This window comes from Chrysemys picta, chromosome 6 (assembly GCF_011386835.1).
Source record: "Chrysemys picta bellii isolate R12L10 chromosome 6, ASM1138683v2, whole genome shotgun sequence".
Lineage (NCBI taxonomy): Eukaryota > Metazoa > Chordata > Testudines > Emydidae > Chrysemys > Chrysemys picta.
In genome coordinates this window covers 133,339,504-133,359,701 of record NC_088796.1, presented here as the reverse complement: position 1 = coordinate 133,359,701, position 20,198 = coordinate 133,339,504, and the positions used below count along the sequence as shown (strand labels likewise).

Below are 20,198 nucleotides of genomic sequence, written 5' to 3'. Positions count from 1 at the left end.
CTCCAGCCCTCTGCCCTGACCTCCCCCCAACACCCAGCCTTCTTCCCTGCACCTCCCCCAACACCCAGCCCTCTGACCTGCACCCCCACACACACATCCAGCCTTCTGCCCTGCACCCCTACCCCCCCAGCCCTCTGCCCTGACCTTCCCCCAACACCCAGCCTTCTGCCCTGCACCCCCAGCCCAGACCTCCCCCCAACACCCAGCCTTCTACCCTGCACCCCTACCCCCCCAGCCCTCTGCCCTGACCTTCCCCCAACACCCAGCCTTCTGCCCTGCACCCCCAGCCCAGACCTCCCCCCAACACCCAGCCTTCTACCCTGCACCCCCACCTCCCAGCCCTCTGCCCTGACCTCCCCCCAACACCCAGCCTTCTGCCCTGTGTCCCTGCCAGCAGGTATATGGGATCTTGGGGAGCAATTACCACACAGGTGGGGTGCCAATTAATTTCTTTATTAAAGGAAAAAGGAAGTGGTGGGAATTTAACAATGAAATACGATGGGATGGGGTGGATAGGGTGTTTACAATAGACAATGATGGGGGGGTTCTTCTAGTAAATGGGATAGGGGGTTTCAATAGTGGGGTACAATACAGTGGGGTACAATACAGTTGGTAACCAATTAACACTGAAGTATAAATGTAACAGGTAGCTAACAATTTCTATGTAAAGAGTGTGTGACAGCAGCATATAACCAACTAACAGTATGGGTAAAATGGGTTAAATAACCAACAACTTTAGGTAAAAATGTGTCACAGTGGTGTAAATGTAAAATGTGAGGTGTGTTAGAGAGAAAAGGGGTAACCAATGGGGTTTTATGCTAGAAAGAGAGAGAGCAGACAGGCTGTAAGTTTAAACAGCAGAGAGGGAGAGAGAGAGAGAGAAAGTGGTAGAGAAGTGAGGTTGGGGGATGGGGGAAGAGGAGCACGTGGTGGAGGGAGATTTAAACTCAGGGAGACACAGAACAGACAGGCTGCAAGTTTAAACAGCAGAGAGACAATTATACAAAACACAGCAAAATCTTATCTATGATTTAACTTAACCAAAACTACACAAATTAGCAAGTAACAAAACACAATGCAACAATTCTTTAAGCCTAACTTACAGGGTACAATGCAAGCAATTTTCTAAATCTAACTTAACTACAATTATGCAAAATGAAATTACAACTTATCTAGACTAAAGGACAAAATCTAACCTAATGGGTGCACCTTATACTAGGGGTAGTTCCAGAGGGCAGAGTGGTGTGTGCCCAGGATACAGCTCCAAGGGGGGAGGGGGATTTAACTAGTGGTGGCTGCAAGCCGGGGAGGTGGCTGCAAGCTGGCAGCCCAGGATACCGTCCAGGAAGGCACAGGCTTATTTCTAGCAGCAAAGGCGCTGCAAAGCAAGAAACAGATTATAGATACAGACCAAGGAGTTTAAGAGAGGTTTTAAGACACAGACCAAGGTTTAGCTTGAGTCTGTGTGCTGGGGAAACAGAGCCAGCAGCTAAAGTAATAAAAGTATAGAAAGTTTCACAGAGGGATTCTTACCAGTCCCCAAGGCAGCAGCAAAGGCAGAAGCAGCAACAACATCAGAAGAAGCAAGGAGGGCTTGGTACGGTCTTGATAATCAGGAGGTCTCTCAGGCAGCAATTTGTTCTTCGTGGGGGGGAGGTTTAAAAACGGGGGTACACTCAAAAATAAAACGAGAGCGGAGAAAGGACTCCCCAGAACCCCTGGCTGATCAGACCAGGTAGCAATGCAGGAACCTTTCTGATGTTTGTTTCAAAAATGCCTGTTCTTAAAGGCAATCTCAGGCAGTTTCCCCACCAGTAATCCTTCTGTCACAGGGGAGGAGATACAGGGAAAAACTGCAGGTGAGCATAGAGATGTGCCTGGGCAGAGTCCTGGACCATAGGTGTGAGTTCACACCTCAGGATTCAAAAGCACATGAGGCCTATGACTCATGCCCAGGATCTCAAAAACACATTAGGTCTTGCAGCTCTGGACATTGCCTACCCTACACCGAGCCCAGGTTTAACAAGGTGATAACAGGACCAACTCTTTGAACAGCCCTAGTACCCTGTAGTGGGCCCTTACTTCGGCCTGCAGCCTGGGGCTTTGCTAGGCTGGAGTTTCCCAGCTCCCTCTGCCCTTCCTCAGCACTGCTCCACCCTAGATACCTTTCTCAGCTTCCCAGGTAGCCAGGTGCCTCCCTCTCCAAAGGCTAGAGAGAGAGTGTCTCTTGGCTTCTGGCCCCAGCCCTGTTATAAGGACCAGCTGGGCCCGCATTAATCCAGCCACAGCTGTGGTCAGCGACCCACTCAGCTTCCCCAGCCGTTATTAATCTCTCTTACCCTGCTACAGCCCTCTCCAGGGCTGCTTTTACCCTTCCAGGGCCGGAGCGGGGTGATCACCCCGATACAATGGGAAATGAGGACTACATTTTAACAATGAGGGCTCTCAATCACTGGAACACTTTACTAGGGTTACCATCCGTCCCTATTTCCCCAGACATGTCTGGCTTTTTTGTCTTTAAATAGCCATCCGGGAGGAACTGGTAATAAGATAGAAAGGTCCGGGATTTCTCCCCCCTCCCCTCCATGCAGAGTGTGGCACGGCTGATAGGGTGGCTGGGCCCGATTGAGCCGCTCCCATTGGCCTCCAGCAGCCAGAGCTCCTCCCCCGCTCCCCTCTCCCCCTGCCTCAGCACTCTGTGGGGGAGGGGTTGTTCGTTCAGCGGCATGATGATAAGGGGAGTCCCGGGGGGCAGTCAGGGACCAGGGAGAGGTTTCGATGAGTTGGGAGTTATGGCGGGGCTGTCAGGGCGCAGGGGTGTGGAGAAGGATTGGGGCAGTCAGGGAGCAGGGGGGGTTGGATGGGTCGGGGGTTCTGTGGGGGGTTCAGTCAGGGGACAGGCAGCGGTTGGATAGTCGTGGGAGTCCCGGGGATCTGGCAGGGGCAGGGGTGTGGATAGGAGTCAGAACAATCAGGGGACAGGTAGGGAGTGGGGTCCTAGGAGGGCAGTTAGGGTGGGGGGGTCTCAGGAGGGGGCAGTCGGGGATAAGGACAAGGGAGGCTTAGATGGGGGTGGGGTCCCGGGGGTGGTTAGGGGCAGTGGTCCTGGGAGGGAGTGATCAGGGGACAAGGAGCAGGGGGGGTTGGATGAGTTGGGGGTTCTGTAGGGGGCGGGAAGTGGGAGGGAGTGGCTAGAGGGTGGGGCTACCCCCCCCCCGGAGTGTCCTCTTTTTTTTTTAAAGTTCAAATATGGTAATCCTAAATTTACCAAGGACTGTGGTGGAATCTCCATCACCAGCTGTTTTTAAAGGAGGATAGGGTGTTTTTTCTGACAGATTTGCTCAAGGAATTATTTGGGGGCAGTTCCCTAGCCTATGTTACACAGGAGGTCAGGCTAGATGATCACAATAGTCCTTACTGGCCTTGGGAACAGAGAGTCCTGTGGCACCTTTAAGACTAACAGATGTATTGGAGCATAAGCTTTCGTGGGTGAATGCCCACTTCGTCAGACTTTCTGGCCTTGGCATCTATCAATGTCTCCTGTTGGAGCGTCTCCACTTTGTAGACATAATTAAGTACTCATTGGGCCAGAGAGAGAGAGACTCTAGAACCTAGTGGCTGGGGTACCGACACCCCATGTGAGTGCCCTCACCATCGGCTACTAGCTGCTCTGGGGAAAAGGGTGTCTCTCTTGCGCTTTTTGCAAAACATTTCAAAAAGGTCTTGTTTTCATTCCACATTGGAATGGAAACATACATTGAAACCTTGACAGTTTTCATTAGCCAGACTTCTTGTTTTCTGGGGAGCCATGCTGACCGTCCCAGCAGTTGCATGTCAGAGCTGCCACTAGAATCTAGAGAAGTCCCACATGTGCAAATGATGGGGTGGTTGGGTGCAAGGGAGTTAAATGAAGCCATCTAGCGGGGACAGTATTTTATACCCATACTAAGACCTGCACAGAGCCAGCTGGCAGGCAAACAGATTATTCCAATACTAGGGTGGGTGACGCCAAGTGCAGTGGGAGGAGGACTCTCCCTGTAATATCCCATGGGAAAGCAGTGGGTTGTGCAGATTACCCTGGGGATTAAAAGTGCCAGTGACACGATACAGACAAAGAATAATCAGACATTCAGTGATCTTCCTGGATTATACTTATTGCTTCCCCAACGAGGCTGAGCCAGAGTGTCCTGGGAAAGCTAATGATCAACAAAAACATCACTCAAAGACACAGTGCGGAGCAGCTAAGGTAAAGTATATGGGTCGTGATCTCTCAGGGTATCAGGCCTGAGAAAGCCAAGGGCAGAGCTATTCCAAAGCATTCAGATTAGTGTGTTGCAGTTCAGCATGGTTCTCTGCATGGTCAGCTAGTGGTGACTGAATCTGCCTGGTTTGTAGCTTTTTGTATTTTGAATCAATTAGCAACTAATGATTTCATTTATTAGGCAGACATTGGGAAAAGCAACTTCTTGCTCCCAGGTCATGAGACTTCATAATATGTAAATTTTAGCCCTGTTCCAACAAAGCACTCAAGTGCGTGTTTCATTTCAAGCAGACAGTAATCCTGTTGACTTCAACGGGATTATCCTATGCTTAAATGTAAGCATGTGCTTAAGTGCGTTGCTATGTCAGGCCATTGCTGCGTACCCCCCCACGGCTACAATGGCTGCATACTATGTAGTTACTATTAAAAAGGCATAAGGTCTATAACATTTTTATTCTGCAGTAAGATAATAGACACAATATTTCTAAAATGACCTTCCCCACAAAGCTTTGCAGGTAACTGGCTCTCTCTCAGAGCTATGCAAAACATTGGGGAGGGAAAATGTGTGTGAAACCTCATTGTACATTTGTCATGTCATTTCCTTTCAGGTGATTTTATATTCCTGATGCTCTTTTTCTGTTGTTCCATGTAATTCACTGACGTGGCTGTTTTCAAACTGGAAATGTGTCAAACCCCAAAAATGCACATTTTCTGGGCCAAGCCAACTTGGCTCAGAAATAGGCCTCTGATAGATGCAAGCCCCAGCCTACATGGGCTCCAGATCTCCATACTGTCCCCCTTAACTCCCTCTGAGCAGCAGGTTCCTTCTGGTGTTGTCCTGTTTTCTTCACTCCTCAGGCTGAGCAAGGAACTGACACACGAGGATAGGGGGGATCAAAGCTTGCTTGCTTTCCTCGCATGAGTCAAGTGAGAGCAGGATTTGGCCCTTGATGGATAAATAGATCGAGGTAGTAAACTGGGAGCAGAGGTCAGGCAAAGACCATTATAACCTAAAGGGAGGGGGGAGAGAGAACTTCTGGTCTGCACTCAGTAGCAATAGCAAGTCCAAGTTCAGCGACTGGGTGCTCTGGCAGAGAGCCAAGAGGATAAATGTACATAAATTGTGTTGGAACTATACAATTGTGGAGTTCAACAATGAATTCATTTTCCCATTTGCAAGACAAGTCGGCTGATGTGCACAAAGAAAACAATTCAATAAAAGAGAGAGAAAAGATGATGGAGTCGTTTGTTTTAATCTGAATAGCTAATCTTGGTGTCCTGCTCTTTGAATCCAGAATGACCTGCTGCCTGTGGGACTCAGACAGAGGGACCAGACCAAAAAGACACCGACTGGCCCATTCAAAAGGGACGAGCTTCTGGACCACCTAGAAAAGCAGGCGAAAGATATGAAAGATCGAGAAGACCTGGTCCCTTTCACAGGGGAAAAGAGAGGTATGGCTGCATGTGGCTTTGGCTGTAACACGTGCTGTAGTGCAGAGGATCCCGGGGTCACACAGAGATCTTCGGGTGCGGGCTGCTGTGTGGCGTGAGTCAGTCCAGAGGAGGACGAGCGTGACCCATGTACACGACGGAAACGGCTGGGGTTGAGATCTGGATGTAGAGTGCAGCAGCCTCCAAGCTGCTGGTGCTGATCCCACTGGCGTGACAGCTGTTCTCAACACCAGCTGGTGGCAGAGGCAGATGCCAGACTGGCACCCGGAGCCAGATTTGGTCACGTAGACCAAGCCAAGGCTCTTGGAAGCAGTTGTGTGTGGGTGAGAGATTGCAGCACACACAGGAAAATTACAGCTTTACCCTCCCTGACTCCTGTGTGAGAGCATTGCTCACTCCTTCCTTGTTCTCCCTCAGCTCGCATGACTGCTCTTTGCTCCTCCTACCCTGACTGATTCCTTGGTGGGTCCTCTTCCCTTCTCCCACTATCTGTGGGACTTGTGCAGTTCTGGGGCCTCGTCCCCAGTGTGCCCTGTCCCTGGCTGGTCGACCCCACTTGTATAGTTTCAAGCAGTCTCTGTGCTGATGCCTCGGAGATGTTCCCCTCCACTCTTGACCCCGGTTCACCAGTCCCACATGCCAGGCTCTCGCTCTGTCATCTCCCCAAACACCGAACCTGCAGCTTAGCACAATATGGCTAAAACGGCACTCCTTATTTTTCCTATTGAGCCTTCTGTTTCCCCCGTCCAATGCCACTGGTGAAAATGCCACCAATTCCCCCATCCCCGAGCCCTTGATGTGGGGATCAGCTTTTCCTTCCTCCACCTCTAGACTGTCCAAGTCCTGCCAGTTCTTCCTCTACCACGTATCAAGGTCCTCAAAGCTCTTCCCTTTTCCTGTCAGCGTCCTGAGTGTTGCTTGGGCTTGGCTCCAGCCAGCCACCCATTGGCGCTAGGCACAGAGCGAGCCGAGGAATGGCGTCTTTACACTTGTTGGGAAGGAGACCTGGACCTGGCTGTCATCTGCGTACTGTTGGCACATGGGCCTGTATTGACAGCTGATGAGCTGTCCCAATGGCTTCGGGAACACAATTGAGTCTTGCAGGACTCCGTAGGTGAGGGCCTTGCTGGCAGAGAAACAGATGCCCATAATGATTCATTCTGAGAGGACGGGATATGGGTTTAGAAGCCTAACTCTAGGTGCCCATTTAGGAGAACGTTGGCCTCTGTCTGCTGGCCTCTGGGGTGACGGCACGTGGAATAAAGTACCCAGTTCCAGGTGCCGTGTCTCCAGGGGGATCCTCACAAATTGGAGAGAGTTCAACAAAACAACATACTGGTTCTGGGTCTATGGGAATGTATTGGGGAGGGAAGATTAAATGAGCTTATTACGTGCAGCTTGGCTAAGGGAACACTAAAGGGGATCGTGATAACCGCCTGCAAATACATAAAGGGTGGAAGCACAAGGCTGCACCGACATGCTGTGGTGCAACCGAGGGGTTATAACTAGGATCAGTGGGATGAAACAAAGAGGGAATATCATGATGAACGTCTCCACAATGGGATTTATTCGCCTGTGGAATAAGCCCCCAAAGGACGAGGCAGAAGGCCCTTCATTTGGCATGTTCAGCCCTGGACTGCCCGAGCACCAGTTAATACTCCCACACCAAACCTCCGTCAGGAACATCACTGTGGTTCATTTCCTAGCAGTGCATTCACTAAAACCCAGAAATCACCAGCTAGCTCAGTAGCCATGTCCACACAAGCCTCCTCCGGCATGCCTTCCCTCCCAGCACCCAGCCTCCTCAGAAAATGCCCTTTCAGAGCCATCTGGCAGCCAGCCACTGTGCACTCAATGCCCAACCTTCGCTTGATATCAGCTGTAAATTCCAGAGACACATGCGCTGGCAGAGCCTAGGACTGGGGTACTTGTAGAAGGAGCAGTACGATGCTGGGGTAAAGGGGATGCGGGGAGCAGGGCTGTATTGAGGGGTTATGGGTAGGGCAGAAAGGCTTTGTGGGCATTATGGAAGAAAGAGAGCACGGTTTCTGGTTAGTGGGCACGGGTTGGGGAAGTGGTGGTGAACAGCTTTCCTCTGCTGACCCTTAGGAAGCCCATTGGAGCTCAGCTCCTCTGTGGTTGCATGTCCCCTCTCCTGCCCCATAACCTCACTGAACATCCCCCTCTGCCCCGGCCCAGTCCCATTCTGCCCATACTCCCCCATGGCTCTGATGAATTCCCTGTGGTTCCTCAGCATGCAGCTCTTCTCTGGTCTCACTTCTCCCTCCAAACCATGGCCCCATCCAGCAGAAACCCCTTTCAGCTCCCACCACTCCCTCCCCACAGCATCTAGTCAGTGGGCATGTCTGTGAGAATGCAGCTGGGGAGTTGGGGGTTGGCTGGGCAGTGCTGGTGGATCTGAGCAGTTTGTCAGCTTTCCCCTGCGCTGGCTCTGAAAGCTGCCCTATTCCTGTGCTCTGGCGCTGATCTGTGTGCATCAGAGGGCTCAGGCCTCTTTCCTCTGCCATAGTCAGTACATTTTAGTGAAAAAATACCATGGAAAATGCCGTTGTCCTTGGCAGAGGTATGATGATGAATGGAAAGACTAAATTCAATGGCTATGGTGTAAAATAGAAGGATTAAAATGCTTTAAGTATCAAGTCACAGCACAACCTTAACTAGCCAACATGCCTCCATAAGACAATAGGGAATGCTATTACAGTGGTGCAGGGGGAATGTATTATAGGTATTTAGCATTTCCAGAGTCTGAGGTATTAGGAATTATAATTCCTTCCAATGATCTTTACAGCTAGTTAAACTATTTATAACACTCTGGAGAGGTAGATATGTATTTATATTCCATTTAGACACAGAGCTGTTAAGTGACTTGCCCAAGGTGACAGAGCCAGGAATAGAACCCAAAAGTTGCATGCACTTGCTCGACAATCCTGACTTTAGTTCTCTGCTCTAACCAGGGAACTATAAATCAGATGGCAGATGAAATTCAACGTTGATAAGTGCAAAAGTATGCACAGTGGGAAACATAATTCTAACTATGCATACAGAATGATGGGATCTAAATTAGCTGTTACTACTCAAGAAGGCTCTTAAGAGTCGTGGATAGTTCTCTGAAAACATCCACTCAATGTGCAGCCACAATCGAAAAAGTGAACAGAATGTTGGGAACCATTAGGAAGGGCTAGATATTGAGACAGTAAATATCATATTGCCTTTATATAAATCCATGGTACACCCATGCCTTGAATACTGTGTGCAAATCTGGTTGCCTCATCTCCAAAAAGATATATTGGAATTAGAAAAGGTTCAGAAAAGAGCAACAAAAATTATCAGGGGTATTGAACAGCTTCCGGATGAGGAGAGTGTGACGGGTTGGATCACAGAAACTCGCTTGGGAACTGCCACCTGATGTGCTGAGACTACCTCTGAGCCCGTTTTCCCTGCCAGCTTGGGACTTCAGTGCCCTGCCTGGTTGTGCCAGACACGCTAGCCTGCTACAAACACAGACCCAGGACTGAATCACGACCCCCAAAAGCTGCAGACTTAACTGAAAACAGCTTAAGAAGTGTTCCTGTCTCCAACACTCAGGTACCCAACTCCCATTGGGGTCCAAACCCCAAATAAATCCGTTTTACGCTTATACAAGATAAACTCATAAATTGTTTGCCCTTTATAACACTGATAGAGAGATATGCACAGCTGTATGCCCCTCTCCCCCCCTCAGGTATTAATACATACTCTAGGTTAATTAATAAGTAAAAAGTGATTTTATTAAATACAAAAAGTAGGATTTAAGTGGTTCCAAGTAATAACAGACAGAACAAAGTGAATTACCAAGCAAAATAAAATAAAACATGCAAGTCTAAGCCTAATAGAGTAAGAAAGTGATTACAGATGAAATCTCACCCTCAGAGATGTTCCAATAAGCTTCTTTTACAGACTAGATGCCTTCCTAGTCTGGGCCCAATCTTTCCCCTGGTTCAGTCCTTATTCCAGCTCAGGTGGTAGCTAAGGGATTTCTCATGATTGCAGCCCCCGTTGTTCTGTTCCATCCCCTTATATATCTTTTGCACAAGGCGGGAATCCTTTGTCCCTCTCTGGGTTCCCACTCCTCCTTCTAAATGGAAAAGCACCAGATGGATTAAAGATGGATTCCACGTTAAAGATGGATTCCAGTTCAGGTGACATGATCACATGTCACTGTAAGACTTCCTTGCCCACTTGCTAGCACACAAGTATACAGGAAGTCTTACAAGTAAACAGAGGCATCTACAGTCAATTGTCCGGGTTAATGGGAGTCATCAAAATTCCACACCGCCATTAATGGCCCACACTTTGCATAATTACAATAGGCCCTCAGAGTTATATTTCATATTTCTAGTTTCAGATACAAGAATGATACATACATACAAATAGAATAACCACACTCAGTAAATTATAAGCTTTGTAATGATACCTTAAAAGCAACCTTTTGCATGAAGCATATTCCAGTTACATTATATTCACATGCATTAGCATATTTTCATAAAATTATACAGAGTGCAACGTCACAGAGGAGAGATTAAAAGGACTGGGACGTTTCACTTTGGAAAAGAGACAATGAGCGGGGGGGAATGATAGAGGTCTATAAAATTGTGACTGGTGCAGAGAAAGTGAATGAGGAGGTATTATTTACCCCTTCACATAGCACAAGAACTGCTGTTACCCAGGTTTGCTGGAACAATGTGTATAGTGGGGGTGCTGAGAGCCACTGAACCAAACTGTAAATCCTGCATATGAATGGAAACCACTTCAAGCCAGGGTGTGTGGTAGCACCCACAGCACCCCTAGTTCCAGCACCTATGGGGTCACCAATGAAATCAATAGGCAGCAGGTTTAAAACAAACAAAAGGAAGTGTTTCTTCACACAACGGACAGTCAACCTGTGGAACTCTTTGCCAGAGGATGTTGTGAAGGCCAAAATTATAACAGGGTACAAAAAAGAACTAGATAAGTTCATGGAGGATAGGTCCATCAATGGCTATTAGCCAGGATGGGCAGGAATGTAACTCCATGCTCTGACGGCCAGAAGCTGGGAATGGGCGACAGGGGATGGATCACTTGATGGTTACCTGTTCTGTTCATTCCCTCTGGGGTGCCTGGCATTGGCCACTGTCAGAAGACAGGATACTGGGCTGGATGGAGCTTTGGTCTGACCCAGTATGGCTGTTCTTATGTTCAATCACTAGACATGCTCCCTTCCCATGGTACTGAAAAGGATACTAGCAACAGGCACTGAAAAGCTAATGTTGTCCTAGACCAGTTTAAATAGATCCATGAGTAGAGTGTGTGCATGTGCGTGTGCGTGTGAGAAGAATTGAGATTGGAACAAACCTGAACATTTTGAAGTTCTATGCAAAGGAAAATTCCTAAACAAATTTGTTTCCTGTCAGTCAAAACATTCGGTTTCTATTTTGCCTTTAACATTTTATATTATAGTACAAAATAAACAACATAAAAAATGGAAATGAGATGTTTTGACATTGTCAGAACACTTTTCTCCCTGGTTTTCTTCAAAAATGAAATTCCGGCAAAAATTATTCAATTTTGTGTGACAAGGTGGGTGAGGTAATATCTTTTATTGGACCAACTTCTGCTGGTGAGAGAGATGAGATTTTTAGCTTACACAGAGCTCTTCTTGAAATCTGGGAAACGTATTCAGAGGTTGCAGCTAAATTTGAGGTGAAACAGAAGTTGGTCCAATAAAAGATATTACCTCACCCATCTTGTCTCTCTCATATCCTGGGACCAGCATGGTGACAACAACACTGCATATGTCAGTTTTGGGAAGCATTTTGATAGAACTGCATATTCTGACAGAATGTTATCCCATCGGAATGTTTCCGAACAGCTGTAATTTCCTTGTTAAATACGAGTATTGTGCATAATTGCTAAGGCTAAGATTATGTCATTGAAGTCACAGAAGTCACGGAATCCATGACTTCTGTGACCTCCGTGACATTTTCCACTTCAATCTCGGTGCAGGGAGCTGGAGCTGTCAGCTGACTGAGGCCCTGAAGCTCTGAGCTGCCATGAGCAGTGGGGCCCCCCGCAGCTCCCAGCCACCATGGTCCGGAGGCAGTGGCAGATTATTGATTTTGCCGCCCCTAGGCCCTGAAATAATTGCCGTCCCCGGCAGCTGGCCCCATATGAACTTGTTTTAGTTTTTTTAGTTTTAGTCTGTATAGCGCGATTTCGGTTACCGCATGGGACTGCACACATGGATTCAAAACGCCGCGTTCAAGCGGGGGTCTGGTGTATATCAAATATTTATTTTTTTATTTTATGTAGATACAATGAAAGAAATAAAAGTTTTTGAGAAGTAAGTAATTACATTTGTTTATGCCTACACCTTTGAGCGGCAAACTTATTAATTAATTCTGTATAATCCAGAGAAGTTGTTAGATCCTTTTCAATTGTCAGGAGAGAAAGGGAGTTTAATTTTTCTTCACTGATATTAGCCCTCAAGTAGTTTTTCACCCTTTTTAAAGCCGAAAATGATCGTTCTGCTGAACAATTTGTAGCAGGTGTGCAAATGAACATTCGGAAGGCAATATCAAGATTTGGATATACTGAATGAATGTTTCGATTTCGAAGAAGGCTGCAATATCTTATAATTGGCTTCTTTTCATTTTCAGGAATTTCGACACCTTCCAAATACGATCGAAAATGTAGACACTCATTCACAAATGATTCTTCTAAATCTCCTTGGTAGCATAGCTGTAATTTTTTAGCATGAACTGTTATATCTGCTGTTGAAGTATTGGTAATGTTAGACAGAAACTGAAATCTGCTATAAATTTCTTGATACGCATTACTTCTGCGTTTCAATTCAGAACATACAAGGTCTAGTATTGTTAAAAAGGTATCTACTTTAAATTTATCTCTACCTCACATTTCCACTTCAACTTCGCGTGTCTCCTCAGCTTGCAGTTTACGCTTTCTTTTTCGCTTTGTGTCAAATTCATAGTCTTCAATTTCAGATTTTTCTTTGGCTTTCTCTTCGTACATATCAAAAAAGCCCTGTATAGAGTTAATGTATCCTATTAGTGAGTTGTAGAGTTCTACAACTGTCTGTATATCAATATAAACATTTTGCAGTTTTTGGCCAGTTATATGAAATCTTTCCAAGAGTGAGCTCCAAAATACAGCCATAAAAGCTGCCTCAAGTCAATCGAGTTTTTGCTGCAAGCCTGCAGCTTCATTACGTGTAACAGGTTTCTCAGTAGCATCTTCCTTCATTGTTTTTAAGGCTTTAATTATAGCATTCCAGTTACTCAAATTATGACAAGCTTCCACTCGAGATGACCAGCAAGTCTCAGAAAGTCTTTTTATTACTTTACTGCCTGGCTTCAAATTAGATAGTAAAATCTCCCACTGGTGAGTAGAGGCAGAAAAAAATGAATAAAGATGTTGGACAGTTGAGAAAAATGAACATGCTTCTTGACAACTTTCTGCTGCACATACTCCAACCAGATTTAAAGAATGCGCAGAACAAGGCACATACACAGCATAAGGATTTATATTCTTAATTCTTGCTTGCAACCCGCTATATACACCAGACATGTTAGTGGCATTGTCGTACGACTGGCCACGGCAGTTTGCGATATCTAATCCATAACAAATCAAAGTTGAAAGTACAGCATCAGCTAACTGTTCTGATTTGTGGCCAGTATTTGGTAAAAAACAAAGAAACCTCTCTACTGGTATGCCATCATCGTTTACATATCTCAATATAAAAGCCAATTGATCAACATGAGATACGTCGGGAGTTGAGTCAATGCTTTATCGAGAAATATTTGGCTTCTTTTACTTCTTTAATAATAATTGAGATCACATTTGAAGCCATCTGTCATAACTATAAAGGGAAGGGTAACAGCCCTCCTGTGTACAGTACTATAAAATCCCTCCTGGCCAGAGACTCCAAAATCCTTTTACCTGTAAAGGGTTAAGAAGCTCAGGTAACCTGGCTGACACCTGACCCAAAGGACCAATAAGAGGACAAGATACTTTCAAATCTTGGTGGGGGGAGGGCTTTTGTTTGTGCTCTTTGTTTGGGGGTTGTTCGCTCTTGGGACTGAGAGGGACCAGACATCAATCCAGGTTCTCCAAATCTTTCTGAACAAGTCTCTCATATTTCCAACTTGTAAGTAAACAGCCAGGCAAGGCGTGTTAGTTTTTATCTTTGTTTTCTCAACTTGTAAATGTACCTTTTTGCTAGAGTGTTTATCTCTGTTTGCTGTAACTTTGAACCTAAGGCTAGAGGGGATTCCTATGGGCTTTTTAAGTTTGATTACCCTGTAAAGTTAGTTTCCATCCTGATTTTACAGAGATGATTTTTACCTTTTTCTTTAATTAAAAGCCTTCTTTTTAAGAACCTGATTGATTTTTCCTTGTTTTTAGATCCAGAGGGGTTGGATCTTGATCCACCAGGAGTTGATGGGAAAAAGGAGGGGGATGGTTAATTTCTCCTTGTTTTAAGATCCAAGGGGGTTGGATCTGTATTCACCAAAGAATTGGTGAAGAGTCTCTCAAGGCTACCCAGGGAAGGGAATTAGCATTTTGGGAGTGGTGGCAGCGGACCAGATCTAAGCTGGTAGTTAAACTTAGAAGTTTTCATGCAGGCCCCCCACATTTGTACCCTAAAGTTCAGAGTGGGGAAGCAGCCTTGACACCATCAATTTTATAAACTCATTACATATATAGGATGAAAGATAAGATACGTTACCTCGACCTTCATTTCCATAATGTGCAATGTGACTCGCTAAAAATGGGTCGAATTCTGCGAGAAACTCAAGGGCCATCATGTAATTGCCATTATAAGGTGATCCAAATTTTTCCACCTTACCTCTAAATGCAAGTCCTCTGCTTGAAAGTTTCTTTACCACTGCTACAATCCTTTTCAACACATTTCTCCAATACATAATGTCTTCTTCCATTTGAAATTTTAAATTCATATCAATTCTTCTGGATATCTCGCCTCTCTTCACCATTGTCAGTACACACGTTTTATGTTCAGTCGAATTTTCATGTTCACGTAGTCAAGTTGATATGTTTTTCCAGTCATGGTATCCAGTCGTCGCCAGACTAGAGATCCCTCCAAATAATCGACATGGGGCACAAAACACGGCTCCTTTGCTCTCTGAATATACAAGATATTGCCCTGGCTTTACTTCACCATTTAAAAGATGTCGTTCAAATACATTTTTTGTTAGAACACGCATTTTATCGGTATATTGCCTTTTTGAGTTAGTAAAATCACTATCAATATTTTGTTTAATACCATGTGTTGATAAATACTCAATTGTAGCATCATTCAATATCCATTGGGCCGGGTCGTCACTTATAGTAGATATTCCAATATCAGATTGAATTTCTGATTAATGTGATTCGCAAATCTCTGCAGTATTGTCAAAGATATCCAGATCAACATGATTCCTGGTAGTCTCTGATACACTAGTATTTGGAACATTTTCTTCAACACTAACCACAGCTGGAATTTCTTCATTAGTTTTAATATGTACTTTATACACATCAATATTTTCACTTTTTACTTCACTACTTTTTTCAACTTTTTTTTCTGTCTCACTGTCGGCACTAACTGATACAACAAAGGAATCAATTTTGCGCATTTTTGCTATCATTTCATTTTCCCTTTCTTTCTTCTGTATAGCATTTTTTTTTTAACTGAGCAGCGCTTAATTTCTTCCTTCCAGTCATATTGTTAAATAATGCTTAGGATTGTCGTCGTGACTCCAGTCCCGAGTATGTTGCTTACTAAATGGCGTTTCCGACGCGCCGTCATTGGTGGTTTCAATAAGCGCTATCATGATTGGTAGAATTGCGGCACGCAATGCCGCGATTACAAAAATGCTGGGCTGCTATTTTAAATTTGCCGCCCCTGAAAATTTGCCGCCCTAGGCCTAGGCCTTGTTGGCCTAGGCTATGATATGCCGCTGTCTGGAGGTCCAAGCTGCCATGGGTGAGGGTGGGATCCTTGCAGCTCCTAGACACGATGGGGGGACCTGGAGCTCCCAGCCGCTGTGAGCAGCAGGGCGACCCAGAGCTCCAGGCAGCAGGGTCCCCTGAGCTCTCAGCAGCCACAAGCAGCCAGGGGACCCAGAGCTCCAAGCCACTGCAGGCAGCTGGGGGAGTCCAGAGCTCCCAGCCGCTGTGAGCAGCGGGGCGACCCAGAGCTCCAGGCAGCAGGGTCCCCTGAGCGGGCAGCTGGGGGAGTCCGGAGCTCCCAGCCGCTGTGAGCAGCGGGGCGACCCAGAGCTCCAGGCAGCAGGGTCCCCTGAGCGGGCAGCTGGGGGAGTCCGGAGCTCCCAGCCGCTGTGAGCAGCGGGGCGACCCAGAGCTCCAGGCAGCAGGGTCCCCTGAGCGGGCAGCTGGGGGAGTCCGGAGCTCCCAGCCGCTGTGAGCAGCGGGGCGACCCAGAGCTCCAGGCAGCAGGGTCCCCTGAGCGGGCAGCTGGGGGAGTCCGGAGCTCCCAGCCGCTGTGAGCAGCGGGGCGACCCAGAGCTCCAGGCAGCAGGGTCCCCTGAGCGGGGCAGCTGGGGGAGTCCGGAGCTCCCAGCCGCTGTGAGCAGCGGGGCGACCCAGAGCTCCAGGCAGCAGGGTCCCCTGAGCGGGCAGCTGGGGGAGTCCGGAGCTCCCAGCCGCTGTGAGCAGCGGGGCGACCCAGAGCTCCAGGCAGCAGGGTCCCCTGAGCGGGCAGCTGAGGGAGTCCAGAGCTCCCAGCCGCTGTGAGCAGTGGGGCGACCCAGACCTCCAGGCAGCAGGGTCCCCTGAGCGGGCAGCTGAGGGAGTCCAGAGCTCCCAGCCGCTGTGAGCAGTGGGGCGACCTAGAGCTCCAGGCTGCAGGGTCCCCTGAGCGGGCAGCTGGGGCAGTCCAGAGCTTCCAGCTGCAGTAGCAGCGAGTGCTGGACTCCCCCCTCCTTTCCCCTCCTGCAGCGGGGCTGGGGCTCAGCCCCATTTTGTCACTGTTATTGTTAATAAAAGTCAGGGACAGGTCATGGGCTTTGTATGGTTCCAACACAATTTATGTATATTTATCCTCTCGGCTCAATGCTGGCAAGGAATCAGACTTCTAGTGGAAAAAGAAAACAGTGATGCAGTTTTAATTGTATATATCAGCTCAGAGCTGAGATTGTCAATCACTCAATGCCTTCCAGCCATTTTAATCTAAAATGCTCCTAAACCAAACAAAGTGCTATTACGAAAACAGACAAGACACTTTATTTTTGCCAGAGCGGCTACAGTAGCCCAGTAAAACTCCTTCCCCTTGTTTCAGTGTAATTACACATGGAATGGAAAGTGAAAACGGGCCGTTCCATGAAGTACCATGCATAGCACCTTGTGGCTTTCCATTTCATCTTGAGAGACAGCACAACGCAGTTGCTTCTTTGTGCAGCCTAAATATAGCCACATTCAGGCTGTGTGCTGCTTCTTAACAGCTGCGGCAGCGCAGTCTTTGTTCTCCTTTTCAGTTAGTGTAGCACTGCTGACCCTGCCTTCAGACAGAGGACAGAAATAGTGCTGGGTGACATTCCACGCTGACTCGGTGCGTGCGATCTCCTTTGCCAGGCCCGTTTTCCAAACGCGTCCTGGTTCTCTGTGTGCTGTGCGTGACTTCTCCCCTTGCACTACTGCCCTGCGACCCTCTGGCCACAAGATCCTCCAGCAGAAGAGCTGAAACAAACCCCTCCCTGCAGCAGCATTTTGAAAGTCTGCCCCTTTATCTTCTCGGTTGACACTAGCTGTATAATGTTGAAAGCGCGGCTGCTCCGGGGTGACTGACCCTTCTGGTCAGTGAGAGCAGGGCCGGCTCTCGCTTTTTGGCCGCCCCAAGCAAACCCCCCCCCCCCCCCCAAAAAAAAACGGGCTGCCAGAATGGCAAAGCGAAAAAAAACAACAACAACCCTGCAGCACGGCAGATGTGCCCGGGGGTGGAGGGGGAGAGAGCGGGGGGGAGAGAGAGAAGGGGGGCAGCCAGGATTTCAGCAGGGCACTGCCACGTGGCCCCTCCCGCCGCGCTGCCTGCTGGGTAGACTCCACGCCGCTCCGGTCGGCTGGGAGGGAAGGACAAGGGCAAAAAAAAAAAAAAGCGGCCTAGGATTGGGCGGAATGCCACCTCGTACAAGCTGCCGTCCCAAGCACGAGCTTGCTCGGCTGATGCCTGGAGCCGGCCCTGAGTGAGAGAAGTTTCTGATCTCCCTATGCAGTACGGGGAGGGGGACGATCTCCCCTCGAGGTGCAGGGCAGGCCTCTGGACTCCTGCTCTCACTGCTCAGGGGGACAGACTGGGGACTCTCTCGCTGGCAAGAGATGACAACCTCCCAACAGGCCCAGCTTCCCCAGCAGCACAGGTACTGGAACTAGGGGTGCTGGGAGGCTGCTGCACCCCCTGGCTTGATGCGGTTTCCATCCTATGCAGGGTTTACAGTTTGGTTCAATGGCTCTTAGCACCCCCACTATATACTAGCCCCCCTGCACAGCAGGCATGTAGCCAGGCAGGCAGTCCGGGACAGGATGCGGGGAGCCCTTCCCTCAGGAAATGCTGAGATGTTCCCCTCCGCTCTGAAAACTCAGGCACTGCCACCCTTCTCCCCCACTCACAGACCCATCGGTCGCCTGGCCGCTGCTCTGGTTCCAGCTGCGCTCCAGGGTTCTGGGAACGCCAGGGTCTCACTCCCCCTGCCAGCAGGATGGGCAGCCCTGGCGCCCCATTGCCCTGGCATAGGAGGAGGAGCAGCCCTGGGGTGGGTGGCGGGAGGCGTCAGGATGGCGGAACTGACAAGGGAGGTGGTGGGTAGCTGATGGGGAGGCTGCCCCTCCCTGCAGCCACAGACCTGCCCCCGAAGATAGGGATGGCAGAGGAGTCTTGGGCAGAGGCGCCAACTTCCCAAGTTCCCAGGCGTGCTCGACCCTGTTCTGCCCCAGGCCCCACCCCACCCCTTCCCCCAAGCCCTTACCCCAACCCACCTCTTCCTGCCCCGTGGTATGGGAGTTCATCATTACAGTAGCACTAGAGATCCCCACCATGATCAGGGCCCCCTTGTGTTAAGCACTGTACAGACATAGTCTGAGATTATTCCTGCCCCAAAGAGTTTGCAGTCTAACAGAGCAAAGGTGGGAGGGGAATCTGAGATGCAGAAAGGGGAGTCCCTACCCACTGGACCTCCGGGGGATTTCAGGGGACCTGGAGTAATGAGGGGTTGTGGGCCTGAGGCAGCAGGAAGCTCAAGGGTTGCAATGGGAGAGCGCTCTCTGCCTGTATTACCAAGCTATCATCTGGTAGGCTAAGATAACCTGACCGTCACGGTGGGGAAACAAAGAACAAATCCAGCGAATTCACAGGAATAGTTCTTCAAGGGTGTCAGCGCTCTGTTTATCACCTACGCCGAAAGTGTCTTGTTCCTTTTCCCCAGAGATTTCTTACCTCTACAGCAAGTCGTCAGTTTCCTGGGGAAAGCCCCAGCTGGTGCCCCGCTCTCCCCAAACACAGTGCCTGCCCCACAGGTGTTTGGCTCGGTGCAAGCTGTTTCTGGCCTAGGTACGGCTTCCGGCTTCCAGAGCAGGGGTTTTCAACTGTTTCATTTGCAGACCTCTTGGAAAATGTCAAATGGAGGTGCAGCCCCCTTTGGAAATCTATTGTCTGTACATAGAGTTGAATTCTGTTCGATCTAATTATTTCGCAGACCCCTTAGATATAGTCTATGGACCTCAGGTTGAGAACCATTGTTCCAGAGCATGGTCGTGTCCTTCTCTCTCCTCCCTTGCAATGAGCTGGGGCTGCCCCACCACGCCACGGGGGGCCCCACGAAGCTAAGATACATCAGAGCTACAGAGTCTCTGTGGGTAAATGTCATGCGAGTATGACAGTAATTTCATCTCTATAGTGGAAATAAATCACACTAACGCAGAGGTGTGCAAACTGTGGGGCCCCCAGACAGGGTTCCCACCTGGCCGGGATTTGATCGGCTTGGCTGGTTTTTTTATGGATTTGCCAGTTGCCAGAAAAACAATTTAATCTGCTGGTTTTTTACGTGGGTCTAAAGATTTGCATTATTCTCCTAGTACACTGGGATGGTGAATGGTGAAAGTTTCTGTGTTGAGCGACAACAGATCAGAACTGTTGAAAACACAGTAGCTGTCTGCCCCCCGCAGCCAGCGCGGGCCGAGAGAGCAGCCTGAGGAGCCGGATGAAGTTATCAACCTTAGCTGCCTGTGTGCGCTCTCTCCAGCTCCTGTCAGTGGCTGGTGGGGGGGTTGCGGAGTTGCCTCGTGGAGTGGGGGTTGCTGGATTTTTGCATTTCAAAGGTGGTAACCCTAGCCCTAGGGGGTGCAGAGGAATGTTCAGGAAGGGAAGCCATGACGCCAGGCGGTAGGGCTCAGGCTTCAGCTTCTAAGGAGGCATGGTGGG

At 48.5% G+C, this 20,198-nt stretch overlaps 1 protein-coding gene across 9 annotated transcripts in view; it reads left to right on the top strand.

Moving 5' to 3' along the window:
• Window positions 1–20,198, top strand: part of TMOD1 (tropomodulin 1) — a 108,685-nt gene that overhangs the window by 27,071 nt on the left and 61,416 nt on the right. For 8 of the 9 annotated variants that reach the window (XM_065549912.1, XM_065549911.1, XM_065549910.1 and 5 more), the window contains one exon: window positions 5,557–5,713. In XM_065549912.1, coding sequence (XP_065405984.1) covers window positions 5,557–5,713 — 157 coding nt within the window. Of the gene's footprint in view, window positions 1–4,171; window positions 4,247–5,556; window positions 5,714–20,198 lie in introns of all 9 variants that reach the window. The other variant, XM_065549914.1, reaches the window with a different exon arrangement.